Consider the following 23,549-nt stretch of genomic DNA (forward strand, 5'->3'; position numbering starts at 1 on the left):
GTGAATAATTACAGTATTGGCGAAACCTAGGTTGTGTCTGTAATGTATCACTATGGTACTGGTGAGGCCCAAGTTGCATTCCGTTGTCCGTAGTGCTTCACTATAGTGTTGGTAATGCCTATGTTGCGTTGTTTCTTGCGATATGAAGTGTCTGTAATGCATCACAATGGTACTGGTGAGGCCCTGGTTGCATTCCGTTGTCTGTAATGCTTCACTATAATGTTGTGTGGTGCCTATGTTGCGTTGCTTCTTGCAAGGTGAAGTGTGTCTGGGGTGCATCAGTTGGTGTTTTGTGTGGTAGGCCCGGTCAGTCCGTATTTTAGTTTTACTAGCTGAAGAATTGGGCTGTCTCATGAATATTTAACGCGTGCCGTTTTCGTGGACAATAATGCCAATATTGTCGTTCTTGTTTTAGCACAGACATATATCAGACAGCTTTCTAGCACTGAGTGTTTGGTAGCAGCTCTTGACTTGCTTCGTGGCATCGTTTTGGTGCGGAGCCGTGGTGAGCTGAGGTCTGCTGTCATACATTCGGGTGTGGTCCGTGTGCTGGGTGCCGTCTGCGGTTTTTAGGGGTCATCGCATCGCGTGTTGTCTCATGCTTGCGCCTGGTCTCCTCTCGCTTGAAGATAGAGCGGCCAAAAACATGCCAACTTAACTTTTCAATGTTTTTCTCAGATCTATTGATGCATTTACCTTAGCAGATGTAGAATATATTAATTTAGAAATCAAGTATTTTAAGTCATTTGTTCGTCATAATGTGTTATATGATCTTAAAACATTTAACAGTATAACAATGAGATAAATAAAAGACAAAGAATGGTACATGTTCTTATTTTATGTCGAGTAATATGGAATAAAAAGTAACATATTTTAAATAATTTCAGTTCAAAGTATCGTAATTTTCTGTTTTCAATTAACTAAATCAAAGTAAGATTTTGTTCAACCTGGTTAGATAAAGCAGGAAGGATTCAGTACACCATTTCAAAATTTTCAAAGATATAGTAAATGATGAAACTCTTCATATTATTCATAATGCCATAATTATATCATCAGAGTGTGAATGTACCATACCTTTTCCCTAAGGAAAAGATAAGGTAATCTACTTTCAGAATATCCTTATCTGTCAAGCTATGTAGGCAAGAAAATGTTGTCTTTGCAACAGAAAATTCCTTACTTGGCCTGATCAGCATCATTAATATTGACTGGTCCGACAATTTTCTCATGGAATGTATATCCATTTGTCAGGTTTAGCTCTAGACACACTTCCAAGGCACGATTATGCACTAGAAACTTGAGTGAATCATTCTGCAGCAGATCACGAGACAGAAGATCTTCAAATGCAAGGATGGGCAACGTGAGATGATTATACCCAATATCTCTCAACTGTGTCACCATAGACTCAAGATAATGCAATGTCAACATCTGAAATATGTAACACAAAATGACAGAAAATGTAATGGCAATATTTGGAATATAACATATAGAGCTAAAAATAACATTGTTACCAACTGGAATACAAAACAGACAGACAGAAAATCAAATGTCAACAATGGAAAACAGTGAGGCAGTAAGCAGGCAGGACTATACTGCCAGCAATCTGGTTGTGACTGATAGTGTTCTGTGCTGGGTGTTTTCTCCCACTTGGACCTGTTTTTACACTGTATTAGCATCAGCCTAGACTCAATGCTAGGAAAGTAAATATGACACCAGCTGTGGGCTTGGCTGGAAATAAGTGATTCTACCTAAGATGGAGAATTGTGTCGGATACCAATGTTAAATGAGATACCTTATAGCCTAACACATCTGGAAACGAACAAACAGACTGACAGATATAATAATGTCAACATTTGAAATTTTTGAATAAATGCACAAAGAAGAATGTAGTAGAGAAAAATTTACTTACAGGTTTAACAATTGTGTGTTTATTAATGCCAGTTTCTTCCATCATCTCATGCTTGAATGCCTCAATTACCTGTAAATTAAACAATATTTTTAATGTGTCAGTTATATAGTTATAGCACAGTGAAATATGAGGACAATAATCACTGAACAATTGTTTTCCTCTCAATTTTACAATATAAAAACATAAAACATTGTTATGTAATGCACTATTATATTTAGATACTTGAAATGAACATTGTAATACAATCAAACATACCTCGTCAGGAACATCATATACTGCCCACTCTTCCAGCGTGTTTGGTATCACGTCTAATGGTCCTTTACGTTTTGGTTTCTCCTTCACTGGAGCTTTTTCTGCCCCCTTATCCTTCTTCTTTGCTGACCCCTTGGGATCTTTTTCAATGGCTTGTGGAGGGTTCTTCAGGATCTCTTTCATTGTGGGGCCTGATACTTTCACTGTCACCTGCATTATGTTATATTTTTTTAGGTCTCACACAACCTTTGACTTCTACGCAAATTTTTAATACACAGTACATGCTATTCCATCTGATTTTCCCTTTTTATTTGCCTAATATGATTTCACATGTAATTTTGTGTAATATTTGATCTGTCATATTTTTTTTATATTTTTTTTGAGATTCAAAAACATTCAATTTCTTTGGTTTATGTACCTTTAAATCAATATCAGGTCTATAGACTCATTTTTTGAATTTTTTTTCCCCTACAGTTTGTTCTTGTGTTTTGATTTCATGATTAACTTCTGAATAGTGAAATTAAAAGTGTACATACCTGCCAGAGTTTCATGAGATAAGCATGTGCCATGAGTAGGTAGTCAGCATACTGGGGTAATCCTCGACCTACAATCTCAGCAAGAAGCACGTGCGCACGTATCAGACCATCAAGCACCTTAATATCTGTGATCTCCTGAATCTTCAGTGAGGGATTCGTTGGTAAAACACCTGTGAAATTAAGTGTGATACATTCATTTTCCAGTAGTATTAATAAACTATTATACTTCCAAATTAAGGTCTTGGCTATGAATTCATATCACTGCAGTTTTATCAAATAAAACCATATCTATTTTATCATACTGTATATAATCAAGACTTATTAAAAATCAGTTTACTTGCAATTTTTACAGTTTATACAAGATTTACTTCAATCCCACCTCCAAGGTAATATCATCTCATCACATGACAAAGTGTCTGTGACAATGAATTTCTCTGAGCTTTTTTTTTAAACTGAATTGAATGAATTTTAAGAAATACATAAGCTTACTAAATTTCTAAATTCAATAAATATTTTTCAAACAATCTTTTCAGCATTTTATTTACTGAATAAAAACATTTTAACTTGGACTGAATATTACAAATTTCATGCATTTGCCATTATCCTTTACTCACTGCTTGGATTTTCCTAAATCCATGAAAAACAAGACTGCTAAACTGACACAACATTCACCTATCATGCTGTTGGACTCATAAGCAAAATTATTTAAATATCAACAACTATTCCATAAACAAAGTGAAGTAATTCTCACATGTATCTATTAATATTAATATGTTTCATTTTTACCATAACAAACATATAAACCCTACCTATAACAGCCTCCCTGGCCTGAGGAACAATATCCTCTGCATTTATGTCACTTCCTGTTCCATCACCTTTATCTTTGCCTTCTTTCTCCTTGATGCTGTCTTTAACCTGTGTTCTCTCCTTCTTGGCAGATGGTACTTTAGGTTTAGGAGGTGGTGCACCCTTCTTGTCTTTCTTTCCTCCTAGAAAGGTACACCTCATTTAATATTTTTAGCAAGATACATATCTCTGGCATCCTTTAACAAGTTTTTCTCATTCATCCGAGTGAAAGCATTTATAAGTAAGATGGTGTCATTCCTAACAAAGATACTGTGGTTTCTTAAGAAAGTTCTCCAGAAGTAGTCTGCCCTAATCTTTAACAAAATATACATTCACAAAATAGTGTAACAACAAAAAATGCCAGTGAACACCCAGTATAAAAACATGACCAGCAAAAGAGAACAAATAGGAGATATGAATAGACAGAGGATGTAAATGTTTAGAAAAACAAGAGGGTCATGATGACCCTGGATCGCTCACCAGAGTAATATGAGCTACATTTTTCAAATGTCAAACTGATGATTTTTAGAAATTTTTTGTAAGATTTTCCGATGTACAATCAAGTAACCCCTGGGGCAGAGCCAATTTTACCCCGGGGGTCATCATCATCAGATTTGAACAAAGTTTGTAGAAGTGTACTAGGCAATGTTACATATCAAATATCTAAGACCTAGGCCTTCTGGTTTATTTTTAGCAAATTTATGAAGATTTCCCAATGTACAATCAAGTAACCCCTGGGGCTGGGTCAATTTGACCCTGGGAGTCAAGATTTTAACAACTTTTGTAGAGGTCCAGTAGGCAATGCAACATGTCAAATATCTAAGCTCTAGGCCTTCTGGTTTATTTTTAGAAAATTTTGAAGATTTTTCTATGTACAATCAAGTAACCCCATGGGGCGGGGTCAATTTTGACCCCGGGGGTCATGATTTGAACAAATTTTGTAGAAGTCCACTAGGCAATGCCACATGTCAAATATCTAAGATCTAGGCCTTCTGGTTTATTTTTAGAAAAATTTTGAAGATTTTCCTATGTAAAATCAAGTGACCCCTGGGGCGGGGTCAATTTTGACCCTGGGGGTCATGATTTGAACAAATTTTGTAGAGGTCCACTAGGCAATGCTACATGTGAAATATCTAAGCTCTAGGCCTTCTGGTTTATTTTTAGAAAAATTTTGAAGATTTTCCTATGTAAAATAAAGTGACCTCTGAGGCGGGGTGAATTTTGACCCCGGGGGGTCATGATTTGAACAAATTTTGTAGAGGTCCACTAGGCAATGCTACATGTGAAATATCTAAGCTCTAGGCCTTCTGGTTTATTTTTAGAAAATTTTGAAGATTTTTCTATGTACAATCAAGTAACCCCATGGGGCGGGGTCAATTTGACCCCGGGGGTCATGATTTGAATAAATTTTGTAGAAGTCCAGTAGGCAATGCTACATGTGAAATATCTAAGCTCTAGGCCTTCTGGTTTATTTTTAGAAAATTTTTGAAGATTTTCCTATGTAAAATCAAGTGACCCCTGGGGCGGGGTCAATTTTGACCCCGGGGGTCATGATTTGAACAAATTTTGTAGAGGTCCACTAGGCAATGCTACATGTAAAATATCTAAGCTCTAGGCCTTCTGGTTTATTTTAAGAAAAATTTTGAAGATTTTCCTATGTAAAATCAAGTGACCCCTGGGGCGGGGTCAATTTTGACCCCATGGTCATGATTTGAACAACTTTAGTAGAGGTCCACTAGGCAATGCTACATGTCAAATATCTTAGCTCTAGGGCTTCTGGTTTTTGAGAAGAAGATTTTTTAAGATTTTCCTATGTAAAATCAAGTGACCCCTGGGGCGGGGTCAATTTTGATCCCGGGTTCATGATTTGAACAAACTTGGTAGAGGTCCACTAGGCAATGCCTCACACCAAATATCTAAGCTCTAGGGCTTCTGGTTTTTGAGAAGAAGATTTTTAAAGTTTTTCCTTTCAGTTGCCATGGCAACCAGAATTCTGCATGGAATTCAATTCTTTGAATAACTTTGTAGAGCTTCACCCAAGGAACATTCCTGTGAAGTTTGGATGAAATTGTCCAAGCGGTTTATGAGGAGATGTCATTAAAAGTAAAAGTTTACGGACGGACGCCAGACGGTGACTGATCCTAATAGCTCACCCTAAGCCTTTGGCTCTGGTGAGCTAAAAAGAGGTAAATGAACAATATGAGCAATAATTAACAGAATGAAGAAGTCAAAAGATAGAAAGAAGAATTCAATACCAAAATGAATACTGAATGAAGATGTCATCAGTAAACTGAAAATGATGAAGGACAAAAGGAAGATATTCCTAAGTTTAACAGACAGGCCAGTGAAAAGAATAAATTAAGAGGCTCCTGCACAGAACAGAGATCTTAACAAAATGAAGATGCTAAAGGTAAGAACAGTTTGTTTGTTCGTTTGTTTTGGGTTTAACGCCGTTTTTCAGCAGTATTTGTCATGTAACGGCGGGCAGTTAACCTAACCAGTGTTCCTAGATTCTGTACCAGTACAAACCTGTTCTCCGCATGTAACTGCCAACTTCCCGACATGAATTATCTGAGGAAAGGAAAGAACAGAACACAAATGAATAGACAAAATGGCTAATGAGCAGAATGACCAGATAAATAAATAGACCAAATGACCAAAGATATTAAAAAGGTCTTTGAACTACCAAGAAGGGTCAGTTTTTGAAACATGACAACCAGACTATGGAGAAAGAATTTGCGGAAACAATACAGTGAAGTGACAATACATACCTTTAGTGGCTTTCTTGGCTTCAGCAGCCTCTGCAGCAGCTTTTGCTTCTGTTGATGATACAACATTACACAATATAGTCACACATCATACAACATAATTACTAAACATGTGTAACATATTAACATTTAAAAATAAAAAATTAATTCTTGGACTTTATTCTTCAACATTCAAAGTCAAACATTAAACCTAGAACATCAAACATTTCCACCATTTATCTATATTTTTGCTTGCACATCGTTAGACAGAATGGAAATTCTTAAAGTCTGGTAAGGGATTAAAAGTTTGTTTAAAAAAGTTGCTGATGACTTGACCAGAACTACACATTTTACATAAATCATTACGTTTTATTAAATGTAATATGATGGACAAGTGTAATTATACACCAGGTCATAGGACTGAAAAGGATTCTTTATATCATTCTTTTTTTATATCTTGAGAACATGCATTCTTTTGGAAAGTACTATCCATTTGATTTTTTATACCTTTCCTTTAAATTCAAAAAAAGAATATTTTACCAGTATTAACAAATTATAGCTATATCTAAATAAGAAGTTTCTTGTTTCAACTAAAAAAAACCCAAAGAAAGTATTTAACAAGAGCTGTCCGTAAGACAGCATGCTTGACTTTTCTCAGTGCTTGACTCTGAATTAGAGCTTTGCCTGTAAAAGGGTCATAAATCTGTCAAAATTCTAATTAGAGTTATGGGGATTGTTTCTTATGGTGTAGCCTTTGATAGAAAATAACTATTTTAAGTTTCAAGTCAATAGCTTTGATAGTAACAGAGATATTGGATGTTATATAAAACTTTAACCAAACAATTCTAAGTTAAAAAGGGGCATAACTCTGTCAAAATTCAATCAGAGTTATAGGGATTGTTTCTCCTGGTGTAGACTTTGATAGTAAATAAATATTTTAAGTTTCAAATCAAAAGCTTTGATAGTAACAGAGATATTTGACTTTATCGAAAACTTTAACCACGACGCCGACACTGGGGCAAATGCAATAGCTCTACATTTTCTTGAAAAGTCGAGCAAAAAAGGAAAAAAGAATGGCACAAAAATTAAGGCCCTGTTTATCAACAGAAAAACTTACTGGACTCAGATAATCATTTTTTATTCCTTTTGATATAAAAAAATCAAAATAAATATGGAACAATGTGGACACAATGAATATTTATGTGAATCTGCACGAATAAAATGTGCATTAAATATATACATGAATGCAAAAAGCAAGCTTGTTTGAACCAACACCTCTATAAACAATTGGACATTTATGATAACAAAGGAGTATATAATGGAGGGACAAACAGCATAGACATGGGTAAAACCAATCCCCTCATACAGAGTTGTCTTTTCATTCTGCCCAAGCTTACATGCATTTAGATAGATCCCTTTCTGGTTTATATTACATTAAGCACCTGATTCTGTGATATCATTCTTGCCAGTATGTGCATAAGGGGAGGAGGGGGGGGGGGGGGTAAGTTTCATAGACTTTGGTCAAGTCAAATCAGAAAATTAGACCCCAATAAGCAAGTTAAAATCCCTAATTTTATATCCTCAAAACTAACTGCTTTAACTGATATTAAGTGATTTCACAGTACAGTTCTCTGATTTGCTCATCCATTGGTAACTGGTCATAACAAGGCAACCTGACCATAATAAAGCAGTAGAAATATTTCCAACCAAATGTATATTTTACACAACCTTGTATGTTTGTTTAATATTTTACTCGCTAATTATTATGTATATGGCTTGTTCATGGATATATATCAAGGACTCAGTGTGCTTTACATTCTAATTCATTAAAGCTTGATACCTTTAGTATCAAGTTTTTTTGCTTGCATTTTGTTTTCTTGAATACTACTTCTGGCTTTTTTCTTCATAAAAACCAAAGATCATCCAGAGGAATGTCATACTAGATAAGGATTGTGCAGCTCATCATGGAGGTTTTGAATACTGTAAAATCATTTAATTTTGTGGGCATGAAATTTCGCGGTTTTGGTCAAAACGGCAATTTCGTGGGGACATGAATTTGTGGATTTCAACTTTCAAACATTAAATGAATGCGAATTTTACTTGTTCGTTGGGGTTAAATTTTGTGGATTAAATAAACCACGAAATCCACGAAAATTAGTCCCCCACGAATATTAATGATTTCACAGTATAGTTTTATGTTCTGTAGCTGTCCTTGCAACATATTTGTACCTCCTTGAATGAAAGCTAAGGGCAACAACTCTGTATGAAAGATTGCAGTAAGACAGATACAATAATAATAGGAATCAAAATATCTTTTAAAGCTTCACCTGTTAACTTAAAATCTGTCCTATAAATTCAACCCAAAACAAAGGTAATAAATGTAGCCAAAAATCACAGTTTTTACTATCTTTTCTTTCTGTTTTCCCTTAATTGCTAGTCAGACTTTCAAAAATTCTTATAGTATAACAGAGAATTTGTACTTAAGCATTTCCATAATATGCAATTTATAAAACAGATTCATGTAGTTTATAAAACAGATTATTCGTATATTTCAAGGTCATACTTCATGCATCCCTAGACCAAGGTGTTCTTTTTTCATTTGTAACTCAGCATTACAATACATCCAAATATGATGATATAACATTGGTGTAATTTACTCATGTAATTATTTTATTAAGACACTATGAAATTTCATTTCACCCTTTCACTTCAGTTTAGATAAAAGTCTATTTTTTCACGGAAAATCATATAACACTAGCAGTGGTAAGGAAAAATGTTCTTTTTGTAGTTTAGCTTTCAAAGCAGTGTTTGTCATACAAGTTTGTATGTAAAGGATATGCTGGGTTACAAAACTGTTCCTTTTCCTCCGATACTGCTGTAAATCTTACCTATAATTGCAGCTGAAAATTGTACTCAACAAAATAAATACCTTATACATACATCTATCAACAAAAACTTTACAACACTTTCACAGAAAGCACATTTAAAAACTAAATACACTTGCAAAATCTGTAGTTTTTACAATTAGCCTTTTTACATAGCAAATGTATAGATTGTCAATGGTTAATTTAACATAAGCCACAATTTGTGCAACTATTTGCTCTATCTGTTCTTTGAACATAAAATTATTGGCGCATCAGCCTGCAGAAAACAAGAAAACTGAAATCTAATCTTTAAGACTTTAAATATTCACCCATCGGTAATTCAGAATAGCAAATATCCAACACTTGATTTTTCAGAATTGCAAATATTCATTTTTTGATCATTCAGAATTGCAAATAGTCACCACTTGATTATTAAAAAATTGCCTCTAAATCATACAGAATTGCAAAATATACGTCAAACAAAATACATTTAAGTTTTTTCTTTTTAAAAGAAAAATCACTTGACAATTACCTTCTTCTTTCCTAGCATCAATATCAGCCTGCATATTCTGCATCATGTCTATAGCCCACTCTACCTGGTCTGTGCAGTCCTCTAGTGGGAAATCCTTCACACATAGCCACTGGGCAAACTCTAACAACAGCTCTATCTTCAACCATTCATTGCTCTGACTCTGTATAGTTGAATAATTATGCATCTTCACTTTAAAGGAACTTGTGCCAAAATAAGTATTGACTAGTAACATTTCAGAATAAATCCCTAATAAATCTACATACAAGTGATAAATATACTCATTTTCTTACGCTGAAAAGATTACATCTTAATTGGGTTCAGAAATGTCTGAGTAATATAAGCTACAGCTCAAAAAGAGTAAATGACCACTTCCACAATAGCAGGCAGTGGTCTATGAGTACAAAATATAGGACTGGTTCCACAATCATGTATCAGATGACTGGGGTCTATGAGCATAACATATAAAACTTGCTTCATGATCATGTACCAGTCACTGAAATGCAACCCTACCTTTGCAATTTTATGTTTAACACAATACCTAAATCTAGACTTATAGCTTGACTCTGAGTTGTGCATTAGTTTGTACTGCCTGTTGTTCAAAAAACTAGGAAACTATGCAACATTTTTGAGATAATTTAAGGATTAGGCTGTCTATCTTCAGCATTCAACTGTACTTACATTAAGTGCCTCAATAGCATTCTGGTAAGACAGTAGTTGTTCAGCAGTCTCCTTTGACATCAGTGCAACACGTCTCCACATATGTGCCACATAGTCCTCACTCTCATCCTAAAACATATACAACTGAATAATAAATACACAAAGAATATACACAGGTAAATATTTTCCTTTCTTTTTAACAGATATTTTTTTTCTTTTCAATTGGCTGCGGCCATGTTAAAATTTAAGAATATTATATTGGATATTATAAATCAGAATCTTATAAATTGTTAATGTCAAGTAATATGGTAAAAGTGACCTATAAAACCAAGCCAGTCCACTTCAGACATAATATAATTTTTCAATAATTACACATATTAAATAACATTATGTATTATTGCAACATTTACTAAGCATTTTTCTGAAATAAAGATTTTTAAAAGTTGTTCTTCTACCTGTCAGTTTATCAACTGATTCACACAATCATTTCCAGATATATATAGTGAACTGTGACTATTAATTTCTGGTATCTGTGAGAAATCTAGATTTGTGTCTCTGGTGCCCCAACTTACTGTCACTGCATGGTCATACCAGCAAGACTAAGTAAAATTTCATATTACCTTATTAATGTGTGTATGTATTGGAGCGAGAGGAATTTGTAAGGATAGTACAAAACATTAGCAAAAACATAAATCAAAAGAAACTGAAAGAGTACAAAAAAACTTTTTTCTAAAAACAAAGTTCCTATAATGTTTCATAACTCAAAGTCAGATACTTTTTGAGATACGCAAAACACAAATTTGGACAAATTGACAATCAAATGGATGGATATGCAGTTAGATAGGCATACAGACAAAAGCAAATCTAAGTACCCCCCAAAAATGTTGGGGTACATAAAAAATATGTCTAAGTGAAACTGAATTATAAAATAAAGAAAAATGTAATGCACACTGACAGTAAAAAGAGTCCCTGTGTACAAAGTAAATGTGATGAAAATACAATCTTTTTTTTTAACTCTCTTTTACTCATTTTTTTTTGCATACAAGTACAAACTTTAAAAACAACAGTCATCTGTTTCTTTTTTAACAAGAAAGTCTGAAGTATCAAACTTTAACCATTTTTTTATTAAAGATAACTCTGTCTTAAAATTTCTTAAGCAGGTGCATAAAAATAAAAATATATTAATAAAACAGACTTTAAGCATTCATCCCAGAAAAAAGTAAGGAACATTTAAGCAAAATAGAGAATTATGAACCCAAATTCATACTTTTAAGCAAATGCAAGTTGGCTAAAATGATTCCAAATGAAATCCGTACCACTGCCAAAATATTCTAAATATAAAAACAAGATCGCTCACCTGACCTATTGACCTAAAGATCAGATCATCAAGATTAACATTCTGACCAAGTTTCATTAAGATATGGTCATAAATGTGGCCTCTAGAGAGTTAACTAGCTTTTCCTTTGATTTGACCTAGTGACCTAGTTTTTGACCCCACATGACCCAGATTCGAACTTTTATCCTCCTTAAGATCATAAAGATAAACATTCTGACCAAGTTTCATGAAGATACAATCATAAATGTGGACTCTAGATTATCAACAATTTTTACCTTTGATTTGACCTGGTGACCTAGTTTTTGACCCCAATTGACCCAGATTGGAACTTGACCTTTAGATCATTCAGATTAACATTCTGACCAAGTTTCATTAAGATATGGTCATAAATGTGCCTCTAGAGAGTTAACTAGCTTTTCCTTTAATTTGACCTGGTGACCTAGTTTTGACCCCACATGACCCAAATTCAAACTTGACCTAAAGATTATCAAGGTTAATATTCTGACCAAGATTCATGAAGATACAGTCATAAATGTGACCTCTAGAGTGTTAACAAGTTTTTCCTTTGATTTTTTGACCTGGTGACCTAGTTTTTGTTCCCACATAATCCAGATTCGAACTTGACCTAGAGGTCATCAAGACAAACATTCTGATTAAGTTTCATAGAGATATTGCCATAAATGTGGCCTCTAGAGTGTTAATAAGCTTTTCCTTTGATTTGACCTGGTGACCTAGTTTTTGATCCCATCCCGCCTGACCCAGAGTTGAACTTGGCCTATAGATGATCAAGATTAACATTCTGACCAAGTTTCATTAAGATATGGCCATAAATGTGCCTCTAGGGTGTTAACTAGCTTTTCCTTTGATTTAACCTGGTGACCTGGTTTTTGAGGCTATAGGACCCAGATTCAAACTGGACCTAAAGATCATCAACATTTACATTCTGACCAAGTTTGATGAAGATACAGTCATAAATGTGGCCTCTAGAGTGTTAACAAGTTTTTCCTTTGATTTGACCTGGTGACCTAGTTTTTAACCCCAGATGACCCAATATCAAACTTGTCCAAGATTTTATTGAGGGTAACATTCTGACCATGTTTCATTAAGATTGGGCCAAAATTGTAACCTCTAGTGTGTCAATAAGCTTTTCCTTTGATTTGACCTGGTGACCTAGTTTTTGACCCCAGATGATCCAATATCAAGCTTGTCCAAGATTTTATTGAGGGTAACATTCTGACAAATTTCATTAAGATTGGGCCAAAATTGTGACCTCTAGAGTGTTAACAGTCAAATTGTTGACGACGGATGGATGAACGACTGACGACGACGGACACAGGGCGATCACAAAAGCTATAATTAAGGAATAAAATGAGACTGAAAAGACCTGCCAATCTATGACACTTCAACAGTGACAAAAAGAGAGACATTATGCAGCCTGAAACCAGCAAAGAAACTGAATTTAGAGACCAGTCTCACAGAAGTAGCATCTGACTGGCTATTTATAGAACACTTTTGAAACTGACAAATGGCAAGGCTGCATTCCGAGACTGGTCTCCAAATTCAATTTTATATTGTAAAACAAAGGTGATCAAAGAAACCTACCAAAATATTTTGTGACTAGATAAGTCAAATATATAAATATTTTACAACAAACACACCCTTATCATATACTTCAAACATTCATATTCATCATAAAATATTATTATAACAGTTTTTGCTCCTTCCATAAAGTAGTGATTTCACCCTGTTAATCTACTGACCACTGTTAATCAACCTGTACAGTTCAATGGCTGTAGGTATAAGTTTTCTCAAATTTAAGATTAGATATACTGAGCCCAAAAAGTATAAAGGGTTAGCTCAGTAACTGACCAAAGAATATCATTGGTAGTCTTATGTCAAGCATTCTCCAGTTATTGATTGTAAACCAACTGTTGGCTCATGGATAGACCTTGACTGTTGACCTATACTGGCCGTACCATCATTACGCCCTTTAACCTCAAAATTATCTTGGTTATCTACCAACTGGAGTAAACATCCTATGATGTCAGACTGAAGTGTGCCAATGCAAACCCTAGTTATTGACTGGAAATGATTTAGAACCTCAAGATCACTGGAACCTTGTCATTTTATCTGTCAACAAGAGCTGTCGGATGACAGCGCGCTCGACTATTCGAAGAATTGATTGAAGAATGGGGTCAAAATATTTCCATAGATTTTCAGACAAAAGAAAAATATGGATTAAACAAAAAATGTTCCTGTATTTTTGGATTTCGATTAGTCTTGCACTAAATGGCAATGTGCAAGACCATGATGGCAAATATGTTAAGTTATATGTTAGGCAAAATATGGACTTGTATGAAAAATCTAACTAAATTCCAAGTCCAAAAAGGGTCATAATTCAGTCAAAATAGCTGACAGAGTTATGTACACTTGCCTACAGATGGAAATCATGTTGATATACTAGTGTTAAAAGTTTCAAAGCCACAGTTCAAATAGTTTTGACAAAAAATTCAAGTCCAAAAAGGGCCATAATTCAGCCAAAATAGTTGTCAGAGTTATGTACTCTTGCCTACAAATGGAAATCATAATGATAAACAAGTGTTCAAAGTTTAAAAGCCATATGTCAAATAGTCTTGACAAAACATGGACATATACGAAAACAGAACCAATTTCCAAGTTCAAAAAGGGCCATAATTCAGCCAAAAAAGATGACAGAGTTATGTACTCTTGCCTTTTGATACAGACTATAATACTGAACAAGATATAAAAGTTTCAAAGCCATAAGTCAAACATTTTACACAAAATATAAACTGGTACGAAAAACTTAACCAAGATTTCTAAGTCAGAAGGGGCCATAATTCAGCCAAAATGCTTGATGGAGTTATGTACTCTTGCCTACAACTGGACATGGTGATGGTAAACAAGTGTTGAAAGTTTCAAAGCTTTATCTCTAAAGACTTTGTCAAAATGTGGACTGGTACGAAAAACTTAACCAAGATTTCTAAGTCAAAAAGGGGCAATAATTCAACCAAAATGCTTGATGGAGTTATGTACTCTTGCCTACAACTGGACATGGTGACGGTAAACAAGTGTTGAAAGTTTCAAAGCTTTATCTCAAAAGACTTTGTCAAAATATGAACTGGTACGAAAAACTTAACCAAGATTTCTAAGTCAAAAGGGGCCATAATTCAGTCAAAATGCTTGACAGAGGTATGTACTCTTGCCTATAACTGGACATGGTGATGGTAAACAAGTGTTGAAAGTTTCAAAGCTTTATCTCAAAAGACTTTGTCAAAATGTGGACTGGTACGAAAAACTTAACCAGGGTGTGACGCCGACGCCGACACCGACGCCGTGGTGAGTAGGATAGCTCTACTTATTCTTTGATTAGTCGAGCTAAAAATGATAGATGTTTGCTAGTCACAGGAAATCATCATGCAAAGTGCATACTCCAGTTAAAAAACATATGGTTGACTGGCAAACAAAGAAATAGAGCGATGGACATAATGGTGAACATGAGCAAAAGAATACTGCAATGTCTCCCCCTCCCCACAAATGAATTGTCTTTATTTTATGAATGCTTGAAGTATATATCTACACTATATCTATAAACTAACCAAATGACTTTCAACAGTTTCTAAACTGACCTCCAATTCTGTCTGCAGTCAGAAAATAATCAATAATATCAAATTTAATCAGATCTTTTTTGTTTTGGTCTTAATTGCAACCCTCTCATCTAGTTATATTACAATGCAATAATATAGCTGTCTGCTACCTAAGTATCTACACAAATATGACATGGTAAACCCTGAAATCTGAAAGCCAATATTAAAAAATTGTCAGACTATAGTGAAACCTGTCTTAAGAGACCACTTAAGTGAGAGCAAAAATGTGGTCTTATAAGACAGGTGGTCTTTTAATACAGGTTCAATCTATATGAAATGTACTATAGAGGGACCTAAAATAAATGGTCTTATAACACAGGTTTTGCCTAATATAGGTGGTCTCTTAAGCAGGTTTCCTTTCAAAATCACTGTTAATAGTGGAACTGAGAGATACAGTAGCTATAGAAACAAACAATTTTTAGGAAGAAATACTTCCACCTAGCAGCTCTACTTCTAACAGACACTGTTATATTTGCTGCTCTCATCATCTGCTTAGACAGATGGACATTCCTGCATTTTTTTCAAGAGGAATGACTCCAGATGGTTAAAACAATAAAAATATTCATTTTTTTAAATTAGCTAGCAGTGTTTATTACATCTCTAAATAAACTCGTATCCATTGGTCAAAACTTCTACATTTCACACTGAATAAGTATCATTTTCAGTTTCAAGGATATTCCAAGCGGTATATAAGGTATAACGTATTGTACCTTCCGTATTGTATGCTGCCGGACTACTTTCATTAATATGCATGACCTGACAAAATTCTATAAATAGCACACATAAAACTTCACATAGTTCCATACACTGAAGATTTCGTTCAATAACAAAACAAGAAACAAAAGTTTACTCGAACCAAATACAGCATTCCGGATCGAGCTACTGTTATAATAATCCTTTTATACTAAGCTTTCAAAAAGTGTATTTCATATGTAAGAAAAAAAAGTAACAATATTAAGTTAAATGACATAAACAGGACGTTATACATTTTTGCATACTATTCCTATTCTGTCAAACTAATAAATGCTAATAAATCCATTGATGCTGGTTCCTACTTTTTGGTCTGAAAATGCTGCTTTATATAACAATACAATTGTTAACTCTTAAGCCATCAGATATGATGTGATATTCAACAAAAGGCAGTAATAATGAACTCAGTTATTGTCTCGGTCATTACAGCCTTCTTCTGGTGACTATAACATCATATCTAATGCCTTAATGGTATAAAATTAAGATATTAAAAATTATTTATCAATATTATTCAGTATGATATTTCATATAAAGTACAAGATAAAGAACATCTCAAATCCTTCTAATTCACTTGACTTTTCTACATTATTAATGTGACAGCACTAAGTGATCTAATATATTATCACAATGGATCACTTTGATTTTACTTTATTTTACACTTACTACTGCATCATATCTTATACATTCTAATCCTGACCCTTTAACCAAATCATTCTTACAATGATTTACTACCTACTAGTATTTTTTTTCTAAACTGGCGTCTGTAAAATTAAGCCTTATTCTTACAATAAGCATAGAATCATTGTCAATTTCAAAAAGTTCTGCCTGCCTTGAAACACAACATAGTTTTCCATTGACTCTAGACTTAGCAAACACTTACCAAAGTTTGTTCCATCCATACATATTAAACATTTAAACAATGTAACATCTAAACATCAAAACACTTAAGTTACAACTAGCAAGGCTCTATCAGTTGTTGATCTATCCATTTTTCTTTTACAGTTACACATTTTTACACTAAGAAATAGCTTTGAAACTCAGTCATTTGAATTCTTTAAGTCAAATACGTTTAAAAGTATACATCTTAATGTCATATTTAAACTCAGAAAGTTTAACTCAAATGTATGAAATACTTGGACAGACTTCAAATTCTCGAGTTTCAATAGTAATGCTACTAAGCTGACAACAGCAGACTAGATACACACAGGTTCCATTCATACACATTGGGTCCATTCATACACATTGGGTCCATTCATACACACAGGTTCTATTCATACACTCTGTGACCCATTCATACATACTGGAACCACTCATACATACTGGGTCCCATTCATACACACTGGGTCCATTCATACACACAGGTTCCATTCATGCCCTCTGGAACCATTTACACACTCTGAGACCCATTCATACATACTGGGTCCCATTCATACACACTGGGTCCATTTATACATACTGTGTCCCATTCATATGCACTGGGACCATTCAAATACACTGGGTCCATTAAAACACACTGTGTCAATTCATACACACTGGGACCATTCATACACACTGGGTCCATTCAAACACACTGGGCCCATTCATACATACTGGGTCCATTCATACACATTGGGTCCATTCATACACATTGGGACCATTCATACACATTGGGTCCATTCATACACATTGGGACCATTTATACACACTGGGACCATTCATACACATTGAGTTCATTCATACACACTGTGCCCATTTACACACATTGGGACCATTCATACACTCTGGAACCATTCATTCAAATTGGGTCCATTCAAACACATTGGGTACATTCATACACAATGGGTCCATTCATACAAATTGGGAACATTCATACACATTGGGACCACTCATACACACTGGCTCCATTCATACACTTTTCATTACCTCTCATTAAGACTTCAAACCAAGTATGCTATTATTTCTGCAACAGGGTATTCATATATACTGGGACCATCCATACAGACTTGATATATTCTTACATACTAGCACCAATCATACAGGATATTCATTTATACAAGGAACATTCAAACAGTAATATTCATATTGACTAGCAACATTCATACAGACTTAGGCACATACATTTTGACAAAAAGATGCTGGCAGGGAACACTCATGCTGCCTTGAACTATTCAGTACCACCTATGTCACTATATCTTGCCATATCTTGCTGATATGCTAAATTCCTAAAACTTACCAACTCATCCTAAGCACAAATATACAAAAACTAATATTATAAAACAAAAATAAAATGTTATCTTCTTGGTTGTTTACGTACCACTTTTTTCAAGGTAAAAGGCTATTTGAAAACTATTTTTGCTCAATGTTTCTATTCTGAAGTTAAACTTAATTATGCAATATTCTAGAATACATTTACACAATTGTCAAGTAAGTTACACATTTAACCAACAACATATATCTTGTATATGGCTAAAATGGCAATTCTGTAGATCAGTCCAAAAGAACAAAATACAGGTGCTTAATTTTGCGTTTAAACCAATTATTTTTCATAACAAATGTCTAAAATGCATACTGCAAATTGTAGTATTTCTGTGAAATAAATTTTTGTTACTTCCCATATTCATTCAGCATGACTGACTGTCCTGTATCTAATATTTTTTTAACTGTTTCTGGTTATTTAATCAATAAAAGTCACCCTTTTAACATTACTCACTTGGCAAGTAACTACCAACTTCTTTACCTGTGATCAAAATGAGTTGGTATTCAAAATCACTTTGAAACCAAACTTTATCTACAATAATATATTAAACATAGAATTTCTTACATGCAAATCTACCTTCTTTTACAGTATAAAGTACATCATAATAAATGGACTATTTCCCATAACCAAACACACATGCATCTTTTAATTGAGCAGAGTGAGTAGGGTGGTTTGCACTTCTAGTTCAAATGGGTGTAAACCTTGCTATCTGGAACATTTGGAACAAATATGAAGACTAAAAATTTGATTTTAGAACAATCTTAATGATTTTAAGGCCTTAGAAGTTGCTTCTGGAAGTAAACCTGAAGAGCTTTAAACTGGCACAGAAAATATTTGGATACAATCTATATGATTCAATATTACAGACACTGATTTGGCACAATTTTAAAACTACTACTTCTGGGAATATATAAATTATAAAGGATAAAAGATTGTGCTGAAAACATTTGATATAATTGCTCTTTTGAATAATTCAAATTATTATTGGTGCTTACATATAAAATAATACTGAAGGATATGAGGCTTGAAATAACTGATTTAATTCTAAAGTGATGGTGCTGAGAATATTTCAAATTATTCTGAAAGATTTGCTGCTGATATTGTTAGGAATATTTCTGTGGGATCAAGATTTATTGCTGGGCATATATGGAATATTTCTGACAGTTGCGATTTTGTTTGAGAATATCTGAAATATTTCAGATGGACTGAGATTTGCTGCTTGGAATGTCTGGAATATTTATGATGGATTGAGATTTGCTGCTGGGAATATATGGAATATTCCTTAGGGATTGAGATTTGCTGCTGGGATTGTCTGGAACATTTCTGAGGGATTGAGATTTGCTGCTGGGAATGTCTGGAACATTTCTGAGGGATTGAGATTTGCTGCTGGGAATGTCTGGAACATTTCTGAGGGATTGAGATTTGCTGCTGGGAATGTCTGGAACATTTCTGAGGGACTGAGATTTGCTGCTGGGAATGTCTGGAACATTTCTGAGGGATTGAGATTTGCTGCTGGGAATGTCTGGAACATTTCTGAGGGACTGAGATTTGCTGCTGGGAATGTCTGGAACATTTCTGAGGGACTGAGATTTGCTGCTGGGAATGTCTGGAAGAATTCTGAGGGATTGAGATTTGCTGCTGGAAATGTCTGTAAGAATTCTGAGAGATTGAGATTTGATGCTGGAAATGTCTGGAACATTTCTAAAAGACTGGAGAATATGTTATCAATATGAAATTTGTTGTGTGTAAATACAGGTCCTTTATTCAAACTTCCACTCAAGAAGACTGGAAGGATGAATATTCTTTAATGTAAAATGTCTATCAAACTGCATTTATTAAAACTTTTACTGTAAAACTATACTCCTGAGGTTGAAATCATTGAAGATGTAATGATAAAATAGGAGAAGATGGATTAAGGGGGATTTCAAACAGTAAAATACTGGTATAGTCGAGCAGAAGAAATGAGTATTCACTATTGGTTTAAGGCAGAGTGGCCAGGATTTGTAGAAGTGCAAAAGGTTGGTAAAAAACTGCTACCATAGCATATACATATAAACACTAGAGACCAGTCACTTGTGAAACACACGGAATGACTATATAGCAGCCAAATATGACCTTCACACTGCAATATATAACCTTCACTATCTAATGCTGGGCTATAAGGCCCCACCTGATATCATTTTACATACAAGTTTTATATACCCAGCACGAAGCAGGTTTTGAGGGATTTTGTTGCCATGACAACATAAAAAGCTGTGCAATAACAAACCTTTTTCTTCTTTGACCGACTTGAATTAAGGTAACGCATCTCGTTCTAACAAATTACAGTTTAAAATAACAGAAAATATAAGTTTTATATCCAAAGTTATAATGTTTGAAAAATTAGTTAAGAGAACTTTTCTGAAATTTATAGTCTTGCAGATTTATTTAGGTCCAATATATGAATTCAAAACAATACAGAACATACGACATACAATCATTAAAAGTATGTTACTTTACAAATACACATGAGAAGTTAAGAATGAAAAGGAGTAAAAAGTATACATGTAGCATAACTTTACTGACCTTGAACTTTTGAATATCCATGGCAACACTTCTTCCTAATTTGGCTTTGGTTATAACACGATGTTTGAAAATCAGCCTGAAAAAAGTTATGTTTTACAGATTTTTTAATGAACTCTATCGTTACCACTGTGCTATGGATTACTATTAACTTTTAGCCTGCTGGCGGCGAATAGTTCTGCCTTTGCGACCAGTGCAGACCAAGATCAGCCTGCACATCCGTGCAGGCTGATCATGGTCTGCACTGTTCGCTATTCAGTCAGTAAATTTTCAACAAACACCCCTTCAAATAATAAATGGTATTGCCCAAATTGAATGATGGACCATTCCATTTTAGAAATGTAGCAGGCTAAGGGTTAACAGAGTAAGCATCATTCTTCTATAAAGCAAACTTTATTAAAGATTACATGATGCATTATTTACTAGTTCTGTTTATTTTCATTTTTTTGTATTTTTTTTATGCTAAATCATAGTAGACTTCAACTAAGGCACCTTCCATCATATCTGAAGTCAAAGAGGAAAAGAGAAACTTACAGCCTGTGTTTTGTACGAGGCATGTCTGTGATAGCTTGATCCATGGCCTGTAATCCAGCTTCCCATTCTCCCTGTAATAAAGACATGAAACAACGATTTCAATGATGGATGGATATCCATTATTTCTGATTTCTATTAGTATAATTATGCAGCTACCAAAAGAGTCATGGATAAAAAATACTGTTGTTTTCCTTAACAAACACAAAATGCTAAATTTACAAGGTCATCATTTAAACTGTGTAACAGATTGCTCAATGTAAGCAACAATTTCTGTACACCAGAATCCTGGAAACCTCTGTCTTGAGATCATATAAAAAGTACAGCTTTGAGGACTAGATGGAACTTATTCTGGACAAAGACAACTGCTAAATTTATAGAGATTTCCACTTTTCAGAGGTTCTTGTTCTGAAGTGTTCAACTGTACCTTCTATTTCATTATTACAGTGTTACCTACCAACCATTTTGCTCAATGAGAAACCATAGGTAGGAAATATTCTTTTTAACACATGATAAACATGTCTATGGTCATTCATTTAATAATTCATTTTCAAATTTGTTAGTTATTTGCATACAAGTTAGTTCCGTACGAAATGAGGATTTGTTAACTGACTGTTCTATATAACTGAAACTGTGCAGGAAAAAAAGAGAAAACAGGAATGAAAAACTTGATAATTTATATTTTGAAGTCTAAAAGGAGGCATAGCTCCAGAAAATATAAATTGTCATGTAAGTCCTGATAATATATCTAGGTCCACTTTATGTTGATGATGTATACTATGTTTCATTTGATTTGGATGGAAAGTTGAGTACAAGTTGATTACACATTGTAGATGAATTTTTATATTGCTGTCCAAAACAGGGTAAAACTCAATAAAAAAATAACTGGACATTGACAGACAGAATGATGGATGAACAGACAGTTTCAACACTATATTACTCCAAGGTCTTTGACACTGGATCATAAATAGTGTTACCTACCTTATCCGCAAAGGACTGGAAGAGGACACCATACAGGGCAGCTCTGAGTGTAAGATCATCTTCGACTGCTCCTATACCACCAACAGTCTTTTCTTCTTTCTCCTTTATTTCACCTACACCCTCTTCACTTAGCTCTTCATCTTTCTTCTCATCATCAGTCTTTTCCTTGAAAATGAACAATAAAAAATAACAGATTTAACAAATTTAAGCCTCTTGTAGTTTTGCTAATCTGCTGAAGCGGAAGCATTTTAAAAGCACTGTCTTAAGCTCTTCTAAAAACATGGACTACAGAAATTCTGGGATTTGGGCAAAACTTCTCTTTGTCCCTTAATCAGCATAAAAATACATGTATTACTGGTTTACCATGATTATGATATACTGACAAATAAGTTATGGCCAAATTTGGTTTAAACTACTTTCAGCTAATTTTGAATGTAACACCAATTAATGATGAGGTTTTTAAATTCTGTATAAAAAATAATAATTTTACAAGTGCATCTGTAAACAAGAATGGAATTTCTGTCAACTGAAGGGACACACTAGACTAAGCATATTTTGTGTAATTGCTACAATGTCAGAATTCACTGAGGTTGAAAATTTTCAACAACAAAAACATCATATCCATAGTAATTTTTACTCCAATTATAGAAATATTTCTATTTACGTTATGCAGAAAGGATTTTCAGGTCTGTAAATCAAATTATATATTAGTTATGTATTGGCTACTCTGCAAGGGTTGAAGTAATATAAGGCAACTTTTGGTTATTTACATGAGAAATTATATCTCTCATTAAACATATTTTGTTTTTATTTCACTCAATGGTAACTGCTTGAAATGACTGTCCTCAATGTCAATGTAAAAAGACACTAAATTTGACATTAAGTCAAACAGATTTGAGATCTTTTGAACTTGACTGTGTTTTCCTCAGCCAAATAAAAATAATGATTTGCAACAGAAGAGACAGTGACCAGAAACTGAAGAGTTTCCTGTTGTTGGCGGGAAAAGTACTTTACAATTCATATTTCAGAACTAAATCAGGTTCCAGTTTACCATGTATTTTGACAAGTAATACAATACTTGCTGTGTATCTAGAAAAAGCCATAACTTTCTTTGTTTTATAAGAAAAGAACTGAGGGCAATTCCAACA

The 23,549-nt window shown here is 34.1% G+C and overlaps 1 protein-coding gene across 1 annotated transcript in view; it reads right to left on the reverse strand.

The window, feature by feature from the left end:
• LOC123545982 (cilia- and flagella-associated protein 46-like) overlaps positions 1–23,549 on the reverse strand; it is a 126,804-nt gene that overhangs the window by 57,711 nt on the left and 45,544 nt on the right. Inside the window, exons 28-40 of the mRNA XM_053550424.1 lie at positions 22,402–22,566; positions 21,424–21,494; positions 20,893–20,968; positions 20,597–20,641; positions 10,362–10,469; positions 9,684–9,843; positions 6,312–6,359; positions 3,504–3,683; positions 2,695–2,864; positions 2,162–2,368; positions 1,907–1,975; positions 1,178–1,425; positions 1,075–1,081 (exon numbers count right to left, since the gene is read on the reverse strand). Coding sequence (XP_053406399.1) covers positions 1,075–1,081; positions 1,178–1,425; positions 1,907–1,975; positions 2,162–2,368; positions 2,695–2,864; positions 3,504–3,683; positions 6,312–6,359; positions 9,684–9,843; positions 10,362–10,469; positions 20,597–20,641; positions 20,893–20,968; positions 21,424–21,494; positions 22,402–22,566 — 1,554 coding nt within the window. The remainder of the gene's footprint in view (positions 1–1,074; positions 1,082–1,177; positions 1,426–1,906; positions 1,976–2,161; positions 2,369–2,694; positions 2,865–3,503; positions 3,684–6,311; positions 6,360–9,683; positions 9,844–10,361; positions 10,470–20,596; positions 20,642–20,892; positions 20,969–21,423; positions 21,495–22,401; positions 22,567–23,549) is intronic.

The sequence above is a fragment of the Mercenaria mercenaria genome, chromosome 9, assembly GCF_021730395.1.
Source record: "Mercenaria mercenaria strain notata chromosome 9, MADL_Memer_1, whole genome shotgun sequence".
In the NCBI taxonomy this organism is placed as follows: Eukaryota; Metazoa; Mollusca; class Bivalvia; order Venerida; family Veneridae; genus Mercenaria; species Mercenaria mercenaria.